General features: G+C 41.0%; 1 protein-coding gene across 3 annotated transcripts in view; it reads right to left on the bottom strand.

Annotated features, from left to right (window-relative positions):
• Positions 1-20621: 20621 nt before the first annotated feature.
• The window catches only part of SPOCK3 (SPARC (osteonectin), cwcv and kazal like domains proteoglycan 3), a 421538-nt gene continuing 418785 nt past the window's right edge, over positions 20622-23374 (bottom strand). For all 3 annotated transcript variants that reach the window (XM_030564832.1, XM_030564833.1, XM_030564834.1), the window contains one exon: positions 20622-22356. In XM_030564832.1, coding sequence (XP_030420692.1) covers positions 22187-22356 — 170 coding nt within the window. In that variant the 3' untranslated portion in view covers positions 20622-22186. The remainder of the gene's footprint in view (positions 22357-23374) is intronic.

Below are 23374 nucleotides of genomic sequence, written 5' to 3'. Positions count from 1 at the left end.
CAGAAATATGGGGATGATCCCATGGGACCAGAGGTGATTTGAAACAAATTTCTTAGGAAGATTGTTGCCCTCCCAAATAATATCTCTTCTTAATGCTGCAACAGGTATAAATTCAATTCAGTCCAAAGTGCAACATCATAGTATTAATTTTTGACTTCATATTCATAATATGCACCCACAGCATTTGCCAAGGTTCTGCTCAGTGGAACAACTCAGCAGGACTGTCTAATATATATATTTCCTCCATTAGAGCATATTCAAAATTCTTTGTATTCACTAGATGTGTCTGAATCGGAAATGATTAGATTTAAGTTTAGAAATGTGAAATCCCTAATCAAGTCAATACTACAGAGTATTAATAAGCAACTGGTTATGGCAGTTATTTCTATTCCAAATATGTCACCTTGTTTTTTCCCTTATTAAAATGATCCATAGATATGCCAAATATTTACATAGTCTATGTAATAACATTCTAACGTGGGCCTTTACAGTTCTCTATTTCAAATCCATGCAGACAGCTTACTTAGAAAACCAATATACTAGCACTGAGAAATGTAATTGCCTCTGTCCCGTGCAGTTTAGATCAGGTGGAAGATCTACCCCATTATTTATTACATTGTAATTTGTATTGCCATTTGAGGTCAAACTGGCTTTCATGTTTTTGTCCCAGATGCCTTTTTCTATAATCTCTCAGAAAATAGAATGTATCTATTATTCAAGCAGTGGCCCTATTTGCAAGGTCAGCTACCAAAATAAGGAAAAGGCAAATGGCACAGTAATCATGGATTAATGGTGTATGTCTTTTTAATTCTGTATTTATAAGTATTTTATAATTTTGGGTTTAATTCAAGTTTTATTGTGATGCTTCTTGTTTAGTTATCATTGGCCCATGCCTAAATCACTATTAATAAACTCTTTCTGCATACTCAAAAAACAAGTTACTCAAAATTAGAAGTCATTTAAGAATTTTTTCCTCTATGTGTCTTGGGTCCAAACTGGGGCCAGTGAATTAATTAAGAAAATTAACAATGGAATCACACGGGAGTTCTATGATCCACTAATATGAATAGAGGATGAATTCTAAGATAAGGCCAATGAAAATCTCCAGCAAAAATATCTAGTGAGGAGACTAAACATGAAATACATGGGATACTGACAGGCAGAATTGCTTAATAATCTCTTGAGTCTTTAGGCACACTTACAAGACAATGAGTTTTTTTTAAATGTATATCATTAATACTGGATCATATTTACCTAGTAATTAAAAGACATAGCCATGTTAACTTTGTGCTCCATCATCATGTTATAGTAGATGGTCTTTGAAAAGGACTCTGGATCTCAATATCCTGTATTGCCTTGCAGTGTATTTTTCAGCTATTGAATGTGGGAGCATACAGCATTTTGAACAGGGTTTTGTCCCTGGTAAACAAGGGAGACAAAGCTGGAACTCAATCTAGAAACATTTGTTTGTGTCTATAATTGGAGCTGTTTTCTTTAATAAATACTCAAGGAAGTTTCTGATTCCCTATATCTTGACTGTGATGGGGTGTCCACCCTATACAAGACAGAGGAGGTTAAGTTAAGTTAATTAACCTGATAGGCTTCAACTGAGGGAGATTGAAAGGCTGATTGAAGAAGGAGCCCATCTGAGGAGGGACTGACAAGGCTGATATAAAGTCAGAAAGTTGACAACAGAAAGAGGCTGCAGAGGAAGTAGTCTACAGTCACTCTCTGCAGTAGAGTAGAGAGGTGTTTTTGAGGCTGAAGAATTAAGTAGTCTGCACTTACTCTCTGGGAGGAGGGAGCTTGAGCTGGTACCTCAGATGGAGTGGGGAGTGCCAAAAGCTGTAGGAAGGAGTCCAGGGAAAGAGCAACAGAGGCTGAGGGAAAGCAGGCTGCAGTTGCTGGACATTGGATTCCTGGACTGGAACCCAGGCCTGGGTGTACCTACTAGTCACTGTCAAGTGGCACAGTGAGATGCCAACTGTACAGCTGGGTCCAGAAATACTTTGTAATCCAGGAAAGGCAGAACTATGTAGTGACCTTGCTGGAAGGCCAAGTCACAAAGGCAGAGCACCCCAACTTGTGAACAGTGAGAGAGAGGGATCACTTCCTGAGTAATCGATGGAAAATGGCTCCAGACCAGGCAAGAGCTGATCCCCAAAGCATCCACAAGGCAGTGCCACCTACAGTGAGTGAGTACCTCATGGCACTGACATCCACTGAAACACTGGGGAAGTTAGAACTTTATGGCTGAGACTCCTCTCTTGTTATAGCAGCACAGAGTTTAAAATTCCAGATGGCTCTTGAATTTTAAGTTCAATGTTGTGGTACTGGAATTGTATCAAACTGTAAGTTATCCTTCTGAAATCAAGAAAGAAAACTATTGGAAGTTGAGTGTAATTTGCTCCTGGCTTCACAAATGAGAATTCATCAAATGCTTATCAACACTATCATTTGGGGGTGGGGGGGCAGAAGGAGGAAGTGGTAATGAGGTTTAACACAGTTTGGATGATATATAACCTTCCAAAGTGATTTTTTGACTGATTTTTTTCATGAAAAAGTGTTGTACAGAAGGAAAGCTGCAGCCTTTGACATTTTTGCGTGAATGTGATGTACTGTTATTTCTCCTGTCCCAAAGGATAACAATTGGAAGCTTTACCTATATGAAAAAAGTGTAGCTTTAGCAACTTACTCTTGTTCTATGAAGAGGTGGAATTCCAGAAGTATCCTACCTACTTCCTGTGAGAAGGAATTGGATATATACCTATAGCAATAAGGTCTGCTAGCTAAACAAAGCCTTTGGAACAAAGTGGTGTGAAGCAGGAGCTGGGAGAAGCTTCTGTCTCACTACCCTGGCTCAACAGAAATGCACTGCAGACTTTTGTTTAAGCTTAACTCATAGGCTGTAATTTCTTTAAATTGGGAACCATTTTGCTAATGACATTTTTTACCCACAATCTTTATAAAACAAGGAGACATCAATGTCTATTTCAGGTTTTGAAAGCAGCTGGGTAAGATATAGAGCCTAACCATTATCTGTTTTTGAATCCAGCAGGGACAAGGAATAAAATAGCAGGGTTCTTCAAAGCAAAAGAACGTTTAGGAAGATCAAATGTAGTAGTGAGGGGTGCCAACAAAGAGGGGCCACCCATCCCCTTAACAGCCCAGCCCAGAGCTTGGGTTACCAGACTATGCATTGGGGAGATCTATGGGATTAGGAAAAAGAACCTTTCCCTTCACTACAAGATTGAGAGCAGCAGCAGAACATCTACCAAAGCTCTGATGCTTTTGTGCCCCATCTCCAGGGTGAATCTATTCTCAGTGGTACTGGTGATCCATCCGGCCCAAATTTATCCCTCCACGAAATCCACTGCCCAGGCGCATTCAGCGAGCCAACATTGAGTTGTTTACTGTAGGGCACACAGTTTCTTGAGCACACTTTCAAAGTCCTACCGTGCACCATTTACATTAACACCACTGATTCTGCCGTAAGATCCTCCTTACTGAAGGAAAGATAGGGATGAGCAACAGGATTTCTCTTAATACACTGTACAGAGTTGTCATTGGAGGAAAAAGAAGAACTCCTTTACAGCAGCAAAGAGCAAGATTTCATCACTGACTCTGCTGAAGATCAATAGACTTAATTTTACACTTATACTGGTATAAGTCAGGAAAAACTCTATTCAGGGCAGTGGAGCTAAAATTGATATGAAAGACGAAGCAGGACTAATTGTATCTGAAATTAGCAGTAAAAGAAAAATGACAAACAAATTGAAAAAGAAAAAAATAGACTATTTGCACTATTATTTTTCACCACATTACTTATAAATACTACCAAAACAACAGCTAACTCAACAGCTGGTTCCAGAGATGTAATTCAGGGCCAGTTGTAAGGCTCCAACAGAATCCATTTTTAATAAAAAGAAATATTTTACCTGTTAATTTGACTTCTCCAAGTCCCATGATTTTTCCAGCACAGACTTTTTATATCTTTGTGTAGTAATTGTTAAAGGCAACTTAAATGGCAACACTTTGATTTATTACTGCTGAAACAATGATCATTTCAGATCAAAAGTGCTATGTAAAAAATTAAGTAGTAATGCATTTGCACGTATAATAAACAAGCAACTCAAAGTGCACTGAGTAAGTTTGAAGGCATTTTGCAGTGTACTAAGTAAGCAAAGAATGTTGGTGAGATTTGAATCTCAGTTACATAGATATAAATGGAATTACTGCAGATTTACATCTGGATTACTGAGCTAGAATCCAGCCAAATGTTTATATTTTTGTTATAAAAATGTTTCTGAGTCATTGACAGCACTGAACCAAGCCCATCATGAGTTGGCCTGAACCAGTGGAGCATCTTGCAAAGCAATCACTCTAAATTTTTCTGCAGTCAATCGATGTCCAACATGGATGGACATATAGGCTTTACATTCTACACCATAAAACAAAACAATCTTTTGCTGGCTCAGTCATAAGATGCAGTCAGAGCTAGGCCTCTGACCAGGCCTTTATTTTGGGTTAAGACAGGAAGTCCTTCCTCCCGCTACATCTTCACCCACAACAGCTCACTTTCCTTTCCTCCTCCCCCGCCCCCTGGAGGAAGCACTCAGATATTGTTTTCTGGGTCCTGATTGTCTTCTGCCCATTTCCAGCCCTTAGCTGCTGCAGGAGCAATTCTCATTAGTTCTGTCAGCAGCTGACCCTAGGTGACTTCCCTAGGCCTTTCGGGAGTTTTAACCTTGCTGCTCTTTTCTTTCAAAAGAGCACTTTCTTTGGGTCAGGGTCTCCAGTAGGTACACCTCATCTCATCACCCAGCATCCTAAGGTACCTATCTATCCCCACTTATTGTTCAGGAGCCTAACCTCAAGCTTTGTGGATCTTACTTGTGATTTTTCTAGGCACCTAAAGGTTAAAAATTGTGAGGCTGAGCATCACAGCACTTTGTCACGTTTGTATGATTACGCCTTAGGTGCTTTTGAAATTTTCCCTGTATTTTACCATTTCCTTTCCAGCCCATACATGGTGAACAACTGTGTTATCACAAAATTTGCAATAAGAAAAGGAACTGGTTACATCAGATTTAACCAAACACTGAAAAAACATTTCCCAAATACCAAATAAAATGATTTCACTCAGGTCATAGTAATTCAATTCTCATATAGCCAACCTGAATGAGAAAATAGGATAAAATATAGAAGGCTAGTGTAAATCCAGAGTAATTCTACTCAGTAAAGTTAGTCTGGATTTATACTTGTCTATCTGCGGTCAGAATAAGCTTTATTACTGTTTTTACAAAAGTGAATGTTTATACTTGATACCTAGAGCAAGTACACTTCCCACACACTATACTGAAGCTGGCTTAAGGTATATTTTATATAGAATTTCCCAGTAAGGAATGTTCAGAAAAAGAAATAAATAGAAGATAACTCATAGAGTAAGCTCAAAATCACTTGAGTTTTAGCAGCAACCCTCACTGAAAGAAAAAAAAAACAGATGGAATTCTATAGTAATAGCAAAAACCCACTTCAGTGTCATTGGTGCAAGTTGTGATGCTTTGGCTCATTACTGCAGAATACTATGACAACTTTCTGCGACAAAAAAGGCAATCTTGCTAAGCTTCAAAACAGAATCTACAGTATTCCTTTAATCATTCTTTCATCTCAACACATATCAGGGCATATATGTTACTAATAAAAAACAGTAAAGTGCATGTAAATTAATCAGAAACATTACAGACAAAACAAGCTGTTTTCCTTTATTAGAAGAGAAACATAAAAAGAAAGGCAAGCTCTGCAAAATGAATGGTAATATGTATTTTTAAAAAAAAATTGAAAAAGGAAAGGGTGCAAGGAGGAACTTAATAACATATACTTGACATTAATAAGACACATAGCAAACACTAAGGTTTAGCTTTCTTTTTTGAAATGCATTATGGCAGCCTTCAACAGCTCTATTTGAAATCTACATTTGTCCCATGGATTACACAGAGGTGCCTCGTGGAGCAATGTGAATTCAGTATATCTTTTTACTTCAACAGTCTGACTTTATTATTCCTGATAGCTCCAAGCAGGAACCTGTTTGTAAGCCAAGATTGTTCTGCCTCCTTGTGTACAGAACACCTGCGGAGGGGGTCTATTGGGCATAAGAGTGCCTTAGGCCATTTCTCCATCTTACTTTTTCACTAAGAAATCTAGAAACATCATTTTTGCTGTACAGGATAGAAAAATGTGATGTGTTTACAGGTTTTGGTGGATGAAACTATTTTAGCTGATATAATTCATTGAAATATTAGCAAGATTCTCAATATGTTCTTATGTGGAAAGCCAATAGAGAAATTGCAAATATAACGTTTCATGAAGAATAAGGAAGTGTGGAGTTTATGTATATACATATATTCACACACAAACTTCATTTCTCCTTCCCTACTTATAACTGAAAACAATACAACATAAACCTCAGACAAAGGTATCTCCTTAGCTGGGCTGATGCTAAGTTTCCCTTCAAACCCTGTTCTTAAAAGCCACTTCCATCTCCACTGCAGCCTGGGTGGAGTTAATGAGCCACACCTACCACAGTGTCTCAGCAGAATTTTACCAGCGTTATAGACTGTTCTAACACCTGCTCACAGGAAAAGGTAACCAGAAGAGTTCTGCCATCTTTTTGACAATACTCCTATACAGAGTTATGGAATGAGCTAATAGTACCAGCCCCTAGAGTAAGAGACAGTTGGGAATTGCCCCTCAGGATTAGCCCAAATTGGAATTGTCCCTCAAAGGGTATTTCTACACTTCGAGCTGGAAATGTGTTTCCCACCTCAAGGGGCCATACTCGTATGAGCCGGTGCACTAAAAACAGAATGTAGCTGCAACAGCAGAAGCCACAGGAGAGACTAGTCACCCACAGTACATGCCTAGGTCTCAGGTGAGCATGTACTCAAGGTCGTTAGCTCTTCCCACGGCTCATGCTGTTTTGGCTACATTCCATTTCGATTATGCTAGCTCAATGAGAACTAATGTGGATATATCTCCTCAGGATGCGAATCACACATGCACACACCCACTCAAAGTGTAGGTATACCCAAAGAGCCACCTCTCTTCATCACCTATTTTACAAGTGGGGACAAATTTTAACTGGACAAGATTAGGGATTCTCTCCTTGGATCCATATTGCTTTTCATCTTTATTCTAATCTGTGCCTATTAAATAGAATCCTGGTGAAAAAGTCATTGGGAATAAAATATGTATGATATCAACTCAATGAAAATACAATTCTAACATAATTAGAAGTTAAGATAAGAAAAATGGAGCCCACTTGCTGCTTTCTGATTGATTCAGGTTACTGAAAAGTCAGTAAAAATGATCATTGTAGCTCAGATCACATATAAACTTGGCACATTTCTAGTTCTACTTCATCACAACTGTTAGGAAACAAATAATTTAATTTCTGTAGGTAATATCTGTGGGAAAATAAGAATCTGTAAATAAATATCTTCTAAGGTAATTTCCTAAATATTTTCCATTACATCTTCATTATCCATTATGGAACCTAATAGTTTAGCAAAGAAAAGAGAGAATTACAATAATCCTTCCTGTTTACTTATCACAAAACAAGCATTTAATAATCTGGCTATCATTGCAGTGAATCTTCCTCAGTCTTTGGTAAGTAATCCAATTATAGCTAATGCAATTAACGCCTTTGGTATTTTGAACAGAGCATATCTGTATGGCTTAAAAGGAAGCATCAGATAAAAATCTGGAACAATGTTTGCAAATAATATTCACTTGCTAGATAATGCTACTGGAGAGGAGAATATAATATTTCTTGCTCCACAAAAGAAACATAGGTTGGCAGGCTTTCAGTACTGTAAGTACATGCAATTAAAACATTGTGTCTAAGACTCTTCAAATAGGTGTGTGCACAACCTTGTCTCTTGTTTCCCTACTTCTCATTTTATTGCATGAGTTTCTAGCCCTGGGGCAAAAAAAGTCCTTTTCTGCCTCTCATTTTAGTTATATTGCATCCATCTTTGTGATATTTAGGTACAATAAAGAAATAAATCTGTGCAATTTTTGCTAACAATTGCGACAAATCAAATGCAGCTCTTTGTTTTTCACTGTGTCTGCCCATTGACAGGATAATTACTTGATGTCTCTGGGCTCATGTTAAGAAAAAACCCACAGTGAACAAAGACAGTCCTAAAGATAAGCAAATTCCAAAGCTGACAGCCCGTTGCTAAATATGCCTTTCTGCCTGCCCCATCAAACTCAGCACTGGGAATATATTTCAGTGCAACTACTAAGATGGGAAAGAAAGGCAAAGGTGATCTCTAAGATGGCCAGGTCATATGATATTTTATTGTTAATAACAAATGCTTTTGGCTGCATCTGCAAGCATTGGTTTAAAATCAGAAAATTGTGTGCACTTCAAGTCTACGTAACCATTTGTTTCTGTCACTGTTATCCTTGGCCTTCATCCCCTATTCCTCTGTGTATTCATTACACCACTTTGTGTCTTGATTTTAATTAGATTGTAAACTGTGTTGCCCCCTATCCTAAGATGTGCCAAAGAGGCCCAAAAACCTGTGCTCGCCAGATGGAGCGACTATAAATAATAATAATAAAGTATATTATTTTGGCTAAAACATAGAATTGTTAACCAAATACTCATTGATGAACCTTTACTTTTTGTCATGGAGAACAACTTGTCAGTGGAATGATTAACCAGGAAGGTTTAAGAGAAGGGGAGATTAAAATGTTTGTTTATGCTAACTAGTATAGAGAAAAGTATTGTCCTGTGGATGAGATGACCAGAGAGTTCTTCCCTAGCCCTTGTCTTGTCTATGACATGAGATGTCAGGCATACTGCGACTCTTTCACTATATAATCACAACTGAAAGTGTGTTTTTGTTTCTTTGGCTTCCAAAGTATTGCTGCCAAAATCACGTTCCATCTTTCAGAGCTCTCACCACATAACCTGAATATCAACCGGCTTCTTTCCATCTTCCATGTAAAGCTCTGCATCTTTCTCTTGATCACTGTCAAAGATCTCTAATCTGACTCCTGGCAATCTCCCAGCCTTCATCTCTTCCTCTAACTCTGGCATGGATTTACTGGGTCTGTGCTACACTTCGATCTTTAAAGCATTTCCTGGGAATAACTCCATGACTGTGCCAGACCCCAGAGGTCCACTTTTTCACAAGGGTTGGCCACATGGCCTCAGTGATGACTAGACTCAGTCTATGGACTACAACACCATGTTTCTCACCATGAGCTCTTGTGGTGAGTCCGCCTCAGGTCATCCTCTAGTCATGACTTCTCTATCTTCGGGGAGCAATGCAAACCAGGCATATTTGCAGCGAAGCAGTGAGCCTTTCAAAACAAGATAATATTTATTAATCAAGTGGAATACAGCATCTGGAAGTCCTTTGATGAACATGGTAAAGCCAAGGTTAAGTCAGAGCCTATATTGAAAGAAGCAAAGGTCCCAAGTTGCCATGCTCTCATGAGCTCAAACTTGTCTCAGAGTTGTCTATATAAACATTAGGCTATGCCTACGCTACAGAGCTTACAGTGATGAAACTGCAGCACTATTAGTGCAGACGCTCTAAGCTGATAGGAGAAACCTCTTTCATCAACGTAATTAGTACAATCCCCATGAGTGGCAGTAGCAGTTTTCCCATCGACATAGCACTGTCCATGCCAGTACTTAGGTGGATGTATCTTATGTCACTTGGGGAGGGAGTGGCTTATTCACACCCCTAAGTGACATTACTTATACTGTCAAGAACTGTGGTGTGTACATAGCCTTAGTTTGTTGTAGGCTGGGGTGTGCTCTGCATCAGCTGTCCATGTAGACCCTTCTGATATGCATTAACTGTTTGTTAAAGTGCTTTGATGTAGTCCCATTTCAGAAGACTTGATCAAAGCACATTAATGAGAGTCAGCACGGTACACATGGACAGTTAATCTAAGCAGGCTAGTGCAGAGTACTCACACCCCTTCTTGCCATGAGTTTGTGTAGACAAACTCTCAGTCTCTGTGTCTCTCCCAGTCAAGCATAGTTCTTAGCACAGCCACCTGCCTACCTTGTCGCTTTGTTCTTCTCCTGTTCCTACACTGTGTTCATATGTACACCTTGATGGGCTGCCAGTCATGAGGAGGAATGTTCTAGTCCTTGACTGTCAGTGCAGGGCCTTCCATTCATGTGTTGTTTCCAGTCAGATGGTATAATTCATATCAACTCAGGAGAGCTCTGTGAGCCAAATGCTCCCATGCGTAATCCTCTGTTTCAAGAAAAGCAATTTAATCCCTTCTACACATCAAATAGGTAGGCATTCAAAGTCAGTGAGTAAACTAAGGCACACATATGGATCATGAAAATATTAACCAAAAATTCATCACAGGACCCTCTTATGCCCTTTGTTCTCAGAAGCATTGCTCCTATCTGCTGCCTTCATTTGCTTTGCTCATGTATGACTTCATGCCTTTTTCAACACCACCGGCTCCCTGAGTAGTCTTCTACAATCCCTGCACTCCAATCTCCAGAGATCCCTTGGTACAAGGAGATCAAATGGCACAGGTGAGTATAAAATATCTGCACCAGATAGGGCCAATCTGACTAGAGGAATATGATCTTGCCTACCGGGTGCACCCAAACATATATTAAAGCCAATGGGTATTTTGGGAGTAAAAAGAAATTAAATTGGCCCCAAAAGATGAAGTTGCTGCTCATTTATTCTGTAGGTTTACTGTTAATAATAATTTCAGCAAGTATAGCATCGTTAAAATAAAAATTTTGCTCTTTATTTTTTTTAAAAAAGAGCTTCTAAAGGGGAAAAATATATTTTTTCTCTGTGTGGCTAGAGAAATTGGTTGCTTATTGAGCATGCTTTTAAAGTATTCTCATGACTTTAAAGCTGGGTTGGTCGATCCACACAATAAAAGAAAAGGTTAAATAATGTTTCAGCGTGCATTGCTCAGGAGTCTTTGATTATGACAATGGTAGTTTGTTTTGAATTGAGTTCCTTCACTCCGTCTCAGCTTCTTCTTCTGGCTGTTCAGGAAGAAGTATAGGAGACGCTGATTGTGGTTTAATTAGGCCTCAACTGGGTACCTTCAGATATTTGAAAGTGTACAGTACAGGTAATTCCATAATCATTTCAACATCTGCCCGGGGGGCTTCTGTCAACCTTTCCCCTTACCAGTCCTGGTCCCCAGCCAACCTGCTCCAGGGACCTCACCTCCCAACTCAAACGAGGGTTAAGGCAGGGTGCTATAAAACAGAGGGTGTGTGAGACTTCCAGCTGTAGCAGTCGTAGAAGCCCTAAACTCTGCAGGACTTCCATGACTTTAAAGGCTACTTCCTTTAAATCTTTTACTCATCTATTTTATCTGATCCCTGTATCCCTTCCCTATGGTGTAACAGCACTGCATGTTTATATAATGAGTTGTGACATCATGGCCTAACTCCTGTTTCACGTTTGCCCTAGCTAAGCCTCCACAACACGCTGTTGGGAAGGTGAAACCTACCCTCCCCCTCCCCACACACACACTCTGTCTTGGCCAATCTGACTCTAAGAGAAAAATTCCTTCCAAGCCCCGCAAGAAAGGAGCTACTAATGAATGCCCAGAATGGATCCTAACCAAGTATTTCACCACTTCAGTGGGTGGGTGGATGCTGCTCTTCCTGGTCCAAATAAGAGAGGGCTTCTCTTGCACCAGCATGAATCTATATAGTCTTCCTTCTTTTCCAGTCACCTGGGGGGTGATGGGTCTGCCGCTGAAGCAGAAAGTCAGTCCTTGACTCTCTAGCCTTACAGGGGCACACACTGTTTCCAACAGGCCAGACAAGGCCCCCCACCACTTAATATGCAGTGAGGTCACTGTCTGACTATGCTAGATGAAATACAGGCGATACTGGATGTGGTTTAATTAGGCTTCAAATTTCTTCTGAAATATCTCAGAGGACCAGGCAGATATAAGTGTACAGTGCAGGTAATTTCATAATTTTAGTATATAGCTGGGGAACTTCCATCTGCCCTCCACATTACCCATCCTGGTCCCCAGCCAACCAGCTGTTTGACCTCACCATCCCCTCTTCTCAAATGAGGGTTAAGGGGGCATCATAAAAGGGTGGGGGTTGGTGCCAGCTATAGGAGACCTGACACACCTCCTTAAAAAATTTAAAGGAGGAATTCATTAATCTATCCATTTTATCTGATCACTGTATCCTTTCCCTACAGAGTACCTGTTCTGGATACCCACCATAAGAAGACATCAGCAGATAGCTTAGTTGCCTCCTCACCATACCTAGCTGGGTTCCCAGACATGTCTTGGGATGTCCCCTTTAAGATTGGCCAAAAACATGTGAGCTGCCAAGTCTGACAGGTGGACCCCATCCCCCATGAATAATTCTGGTGCCCTGTATGCTATATCTGGATGTGAAGTTATGATACCTGTATGACATCCATGAATTTGGCCACCTCTATATCACACATCTCCAAGCCTTGTTGACCCGCAGGAGATTTGCAGCTTTCTCCCACACCCTGCATTGCCGCATGTCTGACCACCTCATTAAAGTTCCAGGATCTGCCCCATTTCTGCCTTAGCACGGATAATTAAATCTACCCCTTTACACATTAAATCATTTCCCCCAAGGTGAACCACAATTATATGTGGTGCCAGCTCATGGGTCCCCAAAGCGGAGGAAGGGGCTGGGGTACTGTGTTAGAGGGCTTTCCATTCACCCTCTCCCCTGATTCTTATCATGCAGACAGAAAGCAGAAGACCAGAAGTCCTAAGTGCAATCAATGCAATGTTTCTTGGGGTTGGTTCCAAGCAAACATATCCATAGCTCTACATGCTGGCAGTCCATTTCCCAGTGTTCCATTCCCAGTTCTGATGCCACAGAGCCTTTACCTCATATCCCCCTTCTCAGCCCTGACACCACAGAGCCTTTACCCCATACCCCCTTCCAAGCTCCCATTCCCAATTCCCACCTCCTCCTCCTCCTCAGCAGGCCAAAATATACCTGCAATGCACACCCCTAGTCACACCCTTACAACTTATGGTCATGTTTTGTTTGGGAGGGATGTGAGTTGGGGTCTTTGTCCCACCTTTTTTTGTATCCCATGGGAGGGGTAAGGAGTGAGGTTATAATCTGGTCACGGGCAGGCATTTCTCTGGTTTTTCGGTGTTTTATCTTTCCCCCACCATACCCCTTGCCCCTCCCAACTAGTTGCTTGGCCTTGCCTTGAGATAAGGAGTTGAGGCAGTCTTCAAGTGTGCATTTATATATTACATACCCACCACGCCCAGTAACACTTTACTGCTCTTATCTATTTCCATTATTCTAACAAAGCCATCTGATTTAGGCAAAAGCAACATTTATAGTTTCTGTCTTTGTTTTTAGTAAGAATCCCTTTGTTCACACATAAACAACAAGGATTCCAGTGGTACCTTACAGACTAACAGATTTATTTGGGCATAAGCTTTCGTGGGTAAAAAATACCTCACTTCTTCAGATATGTTCACACATATTAGTATAACATACAAGAGTATCAAAAATTCAAACCCAAAATTCAATATCAGGCTGACAAACAAGCATATATATTCACACTACCCTTTTTTCCTCTTTTTTTTCTGGGAGCCTCCTGCTCAGGTGTCCTGGGAAAAGCATAGGGTACATGCAGCATATTTCCTGAAAGGGCCAGGTATCAAGATGAAATGTGCTAGTGCTTCATTTGCCTCACTGCCCCGTATGCAGTATAGTGCCCTGAACCTTCCCTAATACAGACATACTGCGCGTATATTCCAATTAGTGTATCAGATTCCCAATAGTGATGGGCCTGAGAAGTTTGGGTCCGGGTTATCTGTTACACTGTCGTGGAGAGTCTGTTACATTACTGATATGTGACAATTAGTGGTTGTATCTTATGGGTCTGTGCAGGGCCGGCTCTAACTTTTTTGCATCCCCAAGCAAAAAAAAAGAAGAGTGTCGCCCCGCTGTACCCCATCCCACAAGCGCCGCGCCGCCTAAAGCCCTGCCCCCTAGTGCTGTGCTGCCCGAAGCCCCTGCCCCCTAGTGCAGCGCTGCCCGAAGCTCCCACCTCTCCCGAGTGCTGCGCCACCCAAAGCCCCGCCCCCGAGCACTGCGCCACCCGAAGCCCCGCCCCCAGGCACCGCCCAAACAAAAAACCCCTCCAGCGCTGCCCCCAATGAACAACAACAAAAAAAACCACGAGTGCCGGCCCGCCCCAAGGTATCGCCCCAAGCACATGCTTGGTCGGCTAGTGCCTGGAGCCGGCCCTGGGTCTGTGCCCTCGTTAACTACCCAGTACACATTGCAAGATTAGTATACTTAATGATCGGTCAACAGCCGTAATGGTCCACAATAACACTGGGAGCCCTGACCACTGTAATATAGTCCAACATCTGGGCTATCACCAAAACCACTGCTTCTTCTCTTTTCACAGGTTTTAAATCCTGAAACACCATTCTGGAATGTATATTTTAAATGTGTCCAGTTGTTGGCAGTTGCAATGAGCTGCCTCTGCAGTGTTCATGTGCTTTTGTTCTTACCATAAGTCCACTGGATATTCACAGAAAAACGGGGTATTGTCCAAACCAGCTTGACCACTTGGTATGAAATTGGGTACTATGCGCTGGTTCGATTATTCACATCAATGAGTTCTACAGATCCAGTCATGCACCAAAGTCCCAATGGCAGCATATAGATGTGTGTAACTTGGTCATGTACTGGTGTAATTTTGCTCCCTAGTATTGTGCATATTCCCAGCAAAACACCCAATGCCCCATATACATTATCCCTAATGGCCCTCAAATGCCATAGACCCAACCCTGTGGTTTCTGCTGCCTACAAATTCCATTTTCGGCGACTATTCCATGTATGTCCCCTCACCCACCAATTAAATTGTTGTTTTAACCCTTCTATGAATGTGCTGCAGTTGGGGTCTAGCCGGTCCACCCACCATTCTCTGGGGAGTATCATGTAATGGACTGGAAAGACACGTTGAAAAGTGCTGGTTGCACCGGCTCCCACAGTGGCTCCCACACATTTGCCCGTCAGGAAGTATTTTTGGCTGCAGAGTGTGGCCAGCTAAAATCAGGATTTTCCTAGTTTGGCATCTATATTACCTGAAGGGTTACATTCTGCAAAGTGGTTAAATTGTTATATATACAGCTTTCCAGGGGAGACTTCATGCCCAATCTGATAGGTACATAATTGCAAGCCTAAGGATTGTCCTCTATGTAGGTACCATTATGTTTACACATGCTAACGTCACACTCCATAACCCAAACACCCCAGGAGGCCAAAGGGTTATATTTTTGGGCCCTCCGCAAAAAAACCACATATTGAGATGACTGTGTTTCCCACTGTCATTGATCATGGCATATCCTAAGGAATACCATGCAATATTTCCTGATAAATTCATATTCTCCACTGGTTTAGGAACCCTCACTCTTCCAATCAGTATACCACATACCAACACTGCCAAATTCCCATGGGGGGATTAGTGGCACAATTTACTCTGGGTAAATCCTTGAAGTCCTCATCTGCCTCATTACCACAACTTGGGGGTGGGGGTAGCAGTCCACATGTTTCCTCCTTTTGCCACTTGACCATTGTGGGATCTGGGTAGGGTTTACAAGATCAACAACTGTGATTAGCAGCAACAATTGTTCTATTCTGGGCCAAAGGGGGGGTCCTTTTTTTTCTTAGTGGGTCTACCTGTAAGATGCATGAAACATAATGTATCCATCCTCCTTCTTAACCCCCACTTCACACCTTTTTATTTGCATGCAATGGTCTTTTATTCGCCATTTCTAATAGCAGCAGGCTTGGCCTCAGCTGGTCAAAGACTAGGTAAGGGCCCTCCATTTAGGAGCTGGGAATAGATGGTATTCTCCTGGAATGCGGTACATCACTTGATTTCCCCCCCTTGGGTAGACCATGCTATCCAGGCAGGTCACGCGTTGACTTTGCAACTACATGTGTTAACCCTCCTTGTACAATATCTACCAAAATAATGGTAATAACAACAAGACAAACACCACAAAACACACAACACAATCTTCATTGCGACAGCAGACCCAGGGCGTTCTGGGTTGTTGTTCTGCTGGTGCCAGTTTGCCCACAGAGTGTCTGAAAAACAAAAGAAACATTTCCTAGTCCCCTGGTGAGGACAGATTATTGTTTAAAAATATCCCTTCCTTACTGATTGCAGGAAAAACAGAAGAATTACCTCCACACTGTCCTTGTTTTGCGCTATAGGCAGGCCAGGTTTCTACCCTTAAAGGAAAGGCAGTATTACTGTAGCGGAGTGGTTACTCGCTCCTGCCCTTTGCAGCTTAAAACAGCCCAGGAGGGGGCTGTAGCTGGAGCCAGAAGCCTTGGCTGATGGTGGGAGTGGCTGCAGCTGGGGACCATGCCCCAAACTGAGTAATAAGGCTGTAGAGGGAGAAGGGCCTGGCTGCTGGGAACTAGACAAGGTACCTAGCGTGGAGCAGGGCTGGGGAAAGGCAGTGGAGCTGGGGAGCTCCTGCTTGGAAAGCCCCAGGCTGCAGCCTAGGATTAGGCCAAGAGGTACTGGGGTTGAAGGGTGCAACCCAGGGGTAGGCCAAGGCAGCAGGTCCAAACCCCTTTGCTGATGAGTGGCTGATACTGCAGTCTGCCCCAGGGCGTGGGGCTAGAAATGACTGGCAGTAGCCAATACTGAAGCAAAGTGGGGATAGAGGGTGGGGGGTTCCCAGGGAGGGGAAACCCTAAAGAAAAGGGGTTGCTGCCAGGGGGCAGAACCCCATGTAAAAGGGCACCGGGTCCAGGGAGTGACACAGGGGCCAGCCGGGATAGGTGGATTACTGGCCTGCAGAGGGAGCTCTGAGCTGGAAATTGAGCTAATTCCCGAAGTGACCAGCAGGAGGCAGCCACGGGGGGTGAGGCTGCCCGGTTATAATTACCATGAGACCTTTGACAAGATATTTGCTTTCAGTTACCACATTTAGCATGCTTACTACTTTTCCAAAAAAATCATACACATTACGTATTGTTACAGGGTTACTCACTAGCATTTATCCCAAGGTTTAACATTGCGATGGTCAGATTACTCAGAGCCCCCCTAAGTCTCAGTGTTTCTGACATTGTTTCTTTGTACATTTCACCCCTGCCTTTACTTCGGAGGTACACTGTCTTAACTTTGTGTTTGCCTCCTGCAGTTCTTAGCTGCTGTTTGTTACCAAAAAAGGATCCAGAATCTATAACCTTTCCCTTGGTTCTGGCTGCCCCAGCCATGGCTACATTCTCTGATCCTTATTTTAAAAGATATTAAACTTTACAAAAACATGGATACTCCCAAAGGTTAAATGCTAAATACTAAAGGCACATTACACTAGCTTCCCGCGTCTGGCACAAGGGTCTGTCAGTGTTGCAATTTTGAATGAGAGATTCAAATGGAATTTTAGTGGCACATTTTTTTAATTTAAAAACACAAAACCAACCCAATTTATCTTAAACTTACAAACCATGAGTGTTGGTTTAGGTCCTTAAAAGCTTACACAATTACACAAAAATATTTACACATATAGAAAAATACCAGGAAGTCACCTATTCAGGACAGGCCCAACAACACAAGTAACAGAACGCCACTAGCCATCATCTCCAGCCCCCAACTAAAACCTCTCCAGTGCATCATCAAGGATCTACAACCTATCCTGACAGGGTCATGAGATATGGCCCACAAGCCGTTTTAAGCTGTGAGCTCCAGCTGGGGAGCCAGGTAGGGGCCAGCACCACATGACTTGGCCCCGCTTCGGTGCTCCAGCTAGGGCATTGAGTTGCGGGCTGCACCACACAGCTCCTGGAAGCCGTGGCATGGCCCTGCTCCAAGAGTCGGCAGCTGCTCCATGCCTAGAAACCAGAGAAGAGACATGCCACAGCTTCCAGGAGCTGCTTGAGGTAAGCACTGCTGTACCTCTGAGCCTTTCCCCAACCCCCTGCCCCAGCCCTCATCCCCATCTCCAAACCCCTCGACACCCAACTCCTCATCCCTAGTCCCAGCCCAGAGCCCTCATCCCCTCTCGCACCCCAACCCCAATTCTGTGAGCATTCATGGCCCACCATACAATTTCTATTCCCCAATATGTCCCTCAGGCTAAAAAGTTTGCCTACCCCTGAACCAAATACTACTGCAAGGATCTGGGTAACTGTTCAGGCTACTGACAAATGTAAGGGCTGGTAGGCAAGTGGAGATGGTTGACGGACCCTGTTGTCGGATTGCTAATGACCACTGCAACCAAAATGGGAACAAAATCCACCAATGTTATATCCTGCACTGCTCGTTCTGAGCACATCACTTGCCTTGGTAAAATACCTCAAAACCCATACTTCCAAAGCATCCAAGTGGATCTTTAAATCCGCCTCCGACTCTTGGAGCAGGGCCATGCCACGGCTTCCAGGAGCTGTGTGGTGCAGCCCCCATTCATTCCTCTCTCCATAATGACATTCCATTCAAATGGCTCAGAAACTGTTCCCACACCCCAAATCCTGCTCCATCTCTGTAGTAACTTATGAAATGGTGAGATCTTGCTATGGTTACAGTGGCCACTGCAAGGTGGGTACAGAATGCCCGCCCTGAGGCTAGCATCCAGTAGGCAAAGTTAAGATGCCCAATAATAGATTGCAGCTCACAGAGTGTAACTTTCTTGGCCAGTAGCTCCTGATGGAGCTGCAATATACCTGCCAGCGTCTAGCTCAATCCCTAGGTAGGTTAATGTAGTGGAAAGTACCCTTATTTTTTTCCCCCACTAGGGGTACTTCCAATTTTTCAGCAGGGGCCTGAAAAGTGTCCATACATGAACAAAAAGTCCTGTATGTAATGCATTATTTGCTGTAAACCAGCTTTCCACATCACTGACCACTATAGCATTATATAAAATTTCTCAAATGTCAAACAGGATATTACACAGCCTATGGACATAATTTTATTTTGATAAAACTGTCCCATGAAAAAGAAACCCAAAAGGTTTGAAGTCCAAAGGATTCACAGGCAGTGGACGAAAAGCAGACTTGCTATTGCACTAGGCCATCGGTGCCCCGGTCCACAAGACATAACTTTACATACAGCCTCTTCAATGGAGGAATAGCATACAGAACACAAAGCCAGATCTTATTCCATTGTTAATTGAGCTACCCTGTGAGTATGACAAGCAGTGATTTAAGCAATATTCACTAGGAGCTTTCTTAGGGACTAAACCTAGGTGAGAAACCTGTAAGTTCTGTATAGATAACTGACTGAATGGCTGTGCTACCCTATTCTCATTTAATTCCTATGTAATCTTTTTCATTACAATATGGTCCATTTCCACTAAGGACTTCAAATTTTTAGACATCACATCACTCTCTTCTGGTCCCTGGAGGGGACATGGGTCAGCATTCTCATGTTGACTTGGTCTGTAGCTGCAGCAGAAAGTCATTTGTTGGCTCTCTAGCCCTTAATGGAGTACACACCTTTTCCAACAAAAAGCCCCCACTGCACAATGTGCGGTGAGGCCATTAGTATACTATATTTCTTTATGCTATATATACAAAGTCAATATAGCAAAATAAATAATGGTAATGTGTATCAAGAGTGATCTAATGTTTCCAATCCTTCATCCAGCTGTTCTTGATGAACAGGGAACAGTTCAGGGTTGGGTAATTTTATTGGCAGTTTGGCACCAAGGAAATACTCCTAAATAACCTTGAACCATCATTGTTGCTGTCCTTGACTGAATTCAACCATCTTTATTATGTCTGTAAAACAATGTCTCTGATGGCAATTATCATGCACAAGGATTAAATTCTGTGCTCATTTCCCTTCTCCTATTAAGTTCAACGTGGAATACACAGGGAAGAAAGAATTTAGCCCAAAGTGTTGTTTCATACTATAGTTTCATACTATAATCCCACTAAAGTTCAGTGGTTAACAATATTATGAATGTGCTATTATACGCTGCTTAACTCTCCTAGCAGCAGCACGAGCTGCATGAAATGCATCTCTAATTTTTTGTCAGCTAATATTCATTTGTCACATTAGGAAACAGAGCAGTCAGTATTTGCTGTATCAGACAGTAATCACAACTGTTCAGCTTTAGTTATTCAAAATCATTTTTATATATAGAAGTTTACTCCACCCACAAGTAATCAGTTGTTGGTGAAATTCAGTCAGTATAGATATGGTAAACTCTTAACTATATTAATTTAAGACAATAACATGTCTATGTCCTCATACTAGGATAAGGTCTATAAGAAACAAATGTAACATTAGCTACCATATAATGAAGAAAAGACAAAAGAATAATCTTAAATTATAAATCTACAGCAAATTAAAAAAAATACAAAAAAAATATCTTTCTTATGGGTTTTGTCTTGATCCAAAACTTATCTCTTGAAATGTAATGAAACACTAATAAATGGCTCTCCATAAATTGAATAGTTGAATGATTATGGGAGTGTATCTGAAACATGAGAGCTTCTGATTTTTCAATAGAAAGTTATACAAAACTTCAAACTACTAGTCTATACTGTTAAAATCATTACAGTATACAGCTAAAGGTTGGTTACAAGAGTCTTTATTTTGCAAACTATACATAAACAGTAAAAAAGAAAATGCATTATACTTTTAATATGACATAAGATAAACATTAAATTTAGTATTTAAATGTGTAGAAATCAAATGCAAAGGATAAACTGATTTTCCTGTCATTTAACTGCAGATGAAAACCAGGGAAACCAGTGATCCACTGTCGAAATTACACAATCAGTAGTGTAATATTACATAGGTTGTTTCAGTTTTATTGTGGGCAGAAAGCCATATAAGTCTGATATGCATGAAGGTGTTGGAGTTCCAAAACATCAACACAATTAATTAACATGCGAACATAAATACAGTGATTAAAGTAATTTTCTCTACAGTCAAATCTTAAGTGCTACTCTACACAATAATCATAAACTAGTCCACATGGTAATTACATAACAATAGAAAAAATTAAAATAACCCATTTTCTTCATTCCAGCAGCAGTACCTATACTGGTATTAATTTGGTAATTGGGTGTGCTTAGCTACTGCCTAACAGCCTATATTGGTATACATGCTAAAACCTCTCTATTTCTATTTTTGCAAGGCACCTTACCATACGTCCGCTAAATTTCTGCGCTAATAACAGAAAAGGAGTTGAATTAAGATAAAGATGAAAACTATTTTCTGAAATAGAAAAACTAAAAGGTATGGTTAGGGGGGTTTAGAACTGTCTTGGGGAAAGTTCCAGTACTCTCAAGTACAGTAATGTTTAAATGTACTATATTTTACACAAAGTTTTTCAATTTAAAATATTTTATGCTAATCTTCTGGTTAGAGATATAGAAATAAAAAAGGATGAAATTATCATGTTGCTTGAGTAAATAACGACGTCTATATGAGTTTGACATTAAAAGAAAAATGAAAAAAGGACAACAAAAGTTTAGATTTGTACAATTAAAGCTTGTCCATGTTTACTGCTTTTGAGAAACATCCTTTCAAGAACCTAGACATTTCCTAATAAAAAATATAACTATAAATGCAAACACAAAGGAGGACCTTACATTATTTTCTTCTATGTGACAATCACAGCTCACCTCTGGTTAAAGGTTTGTGACATGCTACTTGTGTGTTGAAATTTCTACTGTAATAAGTTGTTGATTCAGGTCATGCACAATTATGAAATCTACTACATGGCCTAAATCACTTGCAAAGTTAAAGCCGCCTTAATATATAACCGAGCTCATGTTTAATGAGGCCACCAAAGTTCCAAACAACAGTAAATATCATTTTCATGGAAGTTTTTAAAAGTTTGGTTGTCCTTGCACATTTATTTTTGTAGTAGCACATCACATTTCCTTCTTCAGGCTAGACTTCCAATGTGTTTTCTTCTGCTCAAAGGCATATAAAAACTCAAAAGCACATAATATAATGATTCTTATTTAAACAAAGAAAGTCTATGACTCCAGCTGCAATATTTGAAATAATCATACAAAATATACATGTTGTTTAGAATCCTTTTGATCTTGGAGAGCAAAGGAATTTTCTATGAGATGTCACCTTTTGAATTTTAGAAAGGAAGAATTCATTGGCCTCTAGTATTGTCAAATGTATCCATCATGATCGTCATCATCCACATCATCATCGCCTTCGTCCTCATCATCATCATCAATGTCATCTTCATCATTCATTATATCATCTTCGACATCCTCATCATCTGTCCATTCATGAAAATCACCACTGGCAAAATCGCCTGAGATCTCTAAATCAATAGCTAAAAAAAAAAAGTGTCTAATTACACTATAATGATAGGAACACATGGTTACAGAACTAGATGGCTTTAGGTAAGTTGATTTAAATTAAATAATGAGGTAAAGTAAAAAAGTAATACTACTGATATCAATAGGTCCTGATGCTCACAGAAGGAACTACTTTTTTTTTTTTTTTTTTTTTTTAAAACAGCATAATTATACTGTGGAACTCACCACCACAAAAAGTTGCTGAGGCCACAAACTTATTAAGATTAAAAAAGGATTGAATATTTATCTGGCTCTCAATATCATCCAAAGTTAGCATTAATGATGACAATATTTTGGATGGAAATGGTTCAAGCTAATCTCTCACTATTGAGAGATCAGGATGAGGCTAATATAGGGGGGCAGTTAAATCCACATCTGCCTACTGTGGGGTTCCTACATCACCTTCTGAAATACCCAGTACTGGCCTCTGTCAGAGACAGGATACTGGACTAGATGGACCTTGAGTATGATCCAGTATGGCAATTCTTATATTCCTTTTACTGCGTATATTAGCCCACTGTTCCAGTGCCAGGGCTTTTTCGTAGTCTTAAATTGCAAGTGTAAAACTTCCATTTTGGCTTCAAATTGCAGGGTGTCAATTTAAATAATTATGAGATATAAGCTACTCCTTAGAGAGCACTTTGATTGGGGTTAGAGAGAGGTGATCTCTTTTGCTTAGGTACCTATTTGGAATGGCTTGTGAGAAGCTTGTCGTAAGTGAGTGGGGTCACTTGCTGCTCATTCAGGTATCCACTGAATAGGTAGCAAACAGGAGATCTGAAGGGGTATTGGGGTAGCATGAGACTTTCTAGGGACTGCAGCTAAAACTAAATATGTCCCCCAATAAATTTTTAAAGAAAATGCATTATTGGAACTCTAGAATTCAGATTACAGGCTGGGGACTAAAGGTCAGGGAAAGGAAGGAAGGCTAGGAGGAAGTTGCAGGAAGCCAGTGCTTCAAAAACTTCTGCTAAGTCCCTGCCAACCAGATTG

The sequence above is a fragment of the Gopherus evgoodei genome, chromosome 5 (genome assembly GCF_007399415.2).
Source record: "Gopherus evgoodei ecotype Sinaloan lineage chromosome 5, rGopEvg1_v1.p, whole genome shotgun sequence".
NCBI classification, from domain to species: Eukaryota; Metazoa; Chordata; order Testudines; family Testudinidae; genus Gopherus; species Gopherus evgoodei.
This window is presented reverse-complemented; position numbering and strand designations above follow the sequence as displayed.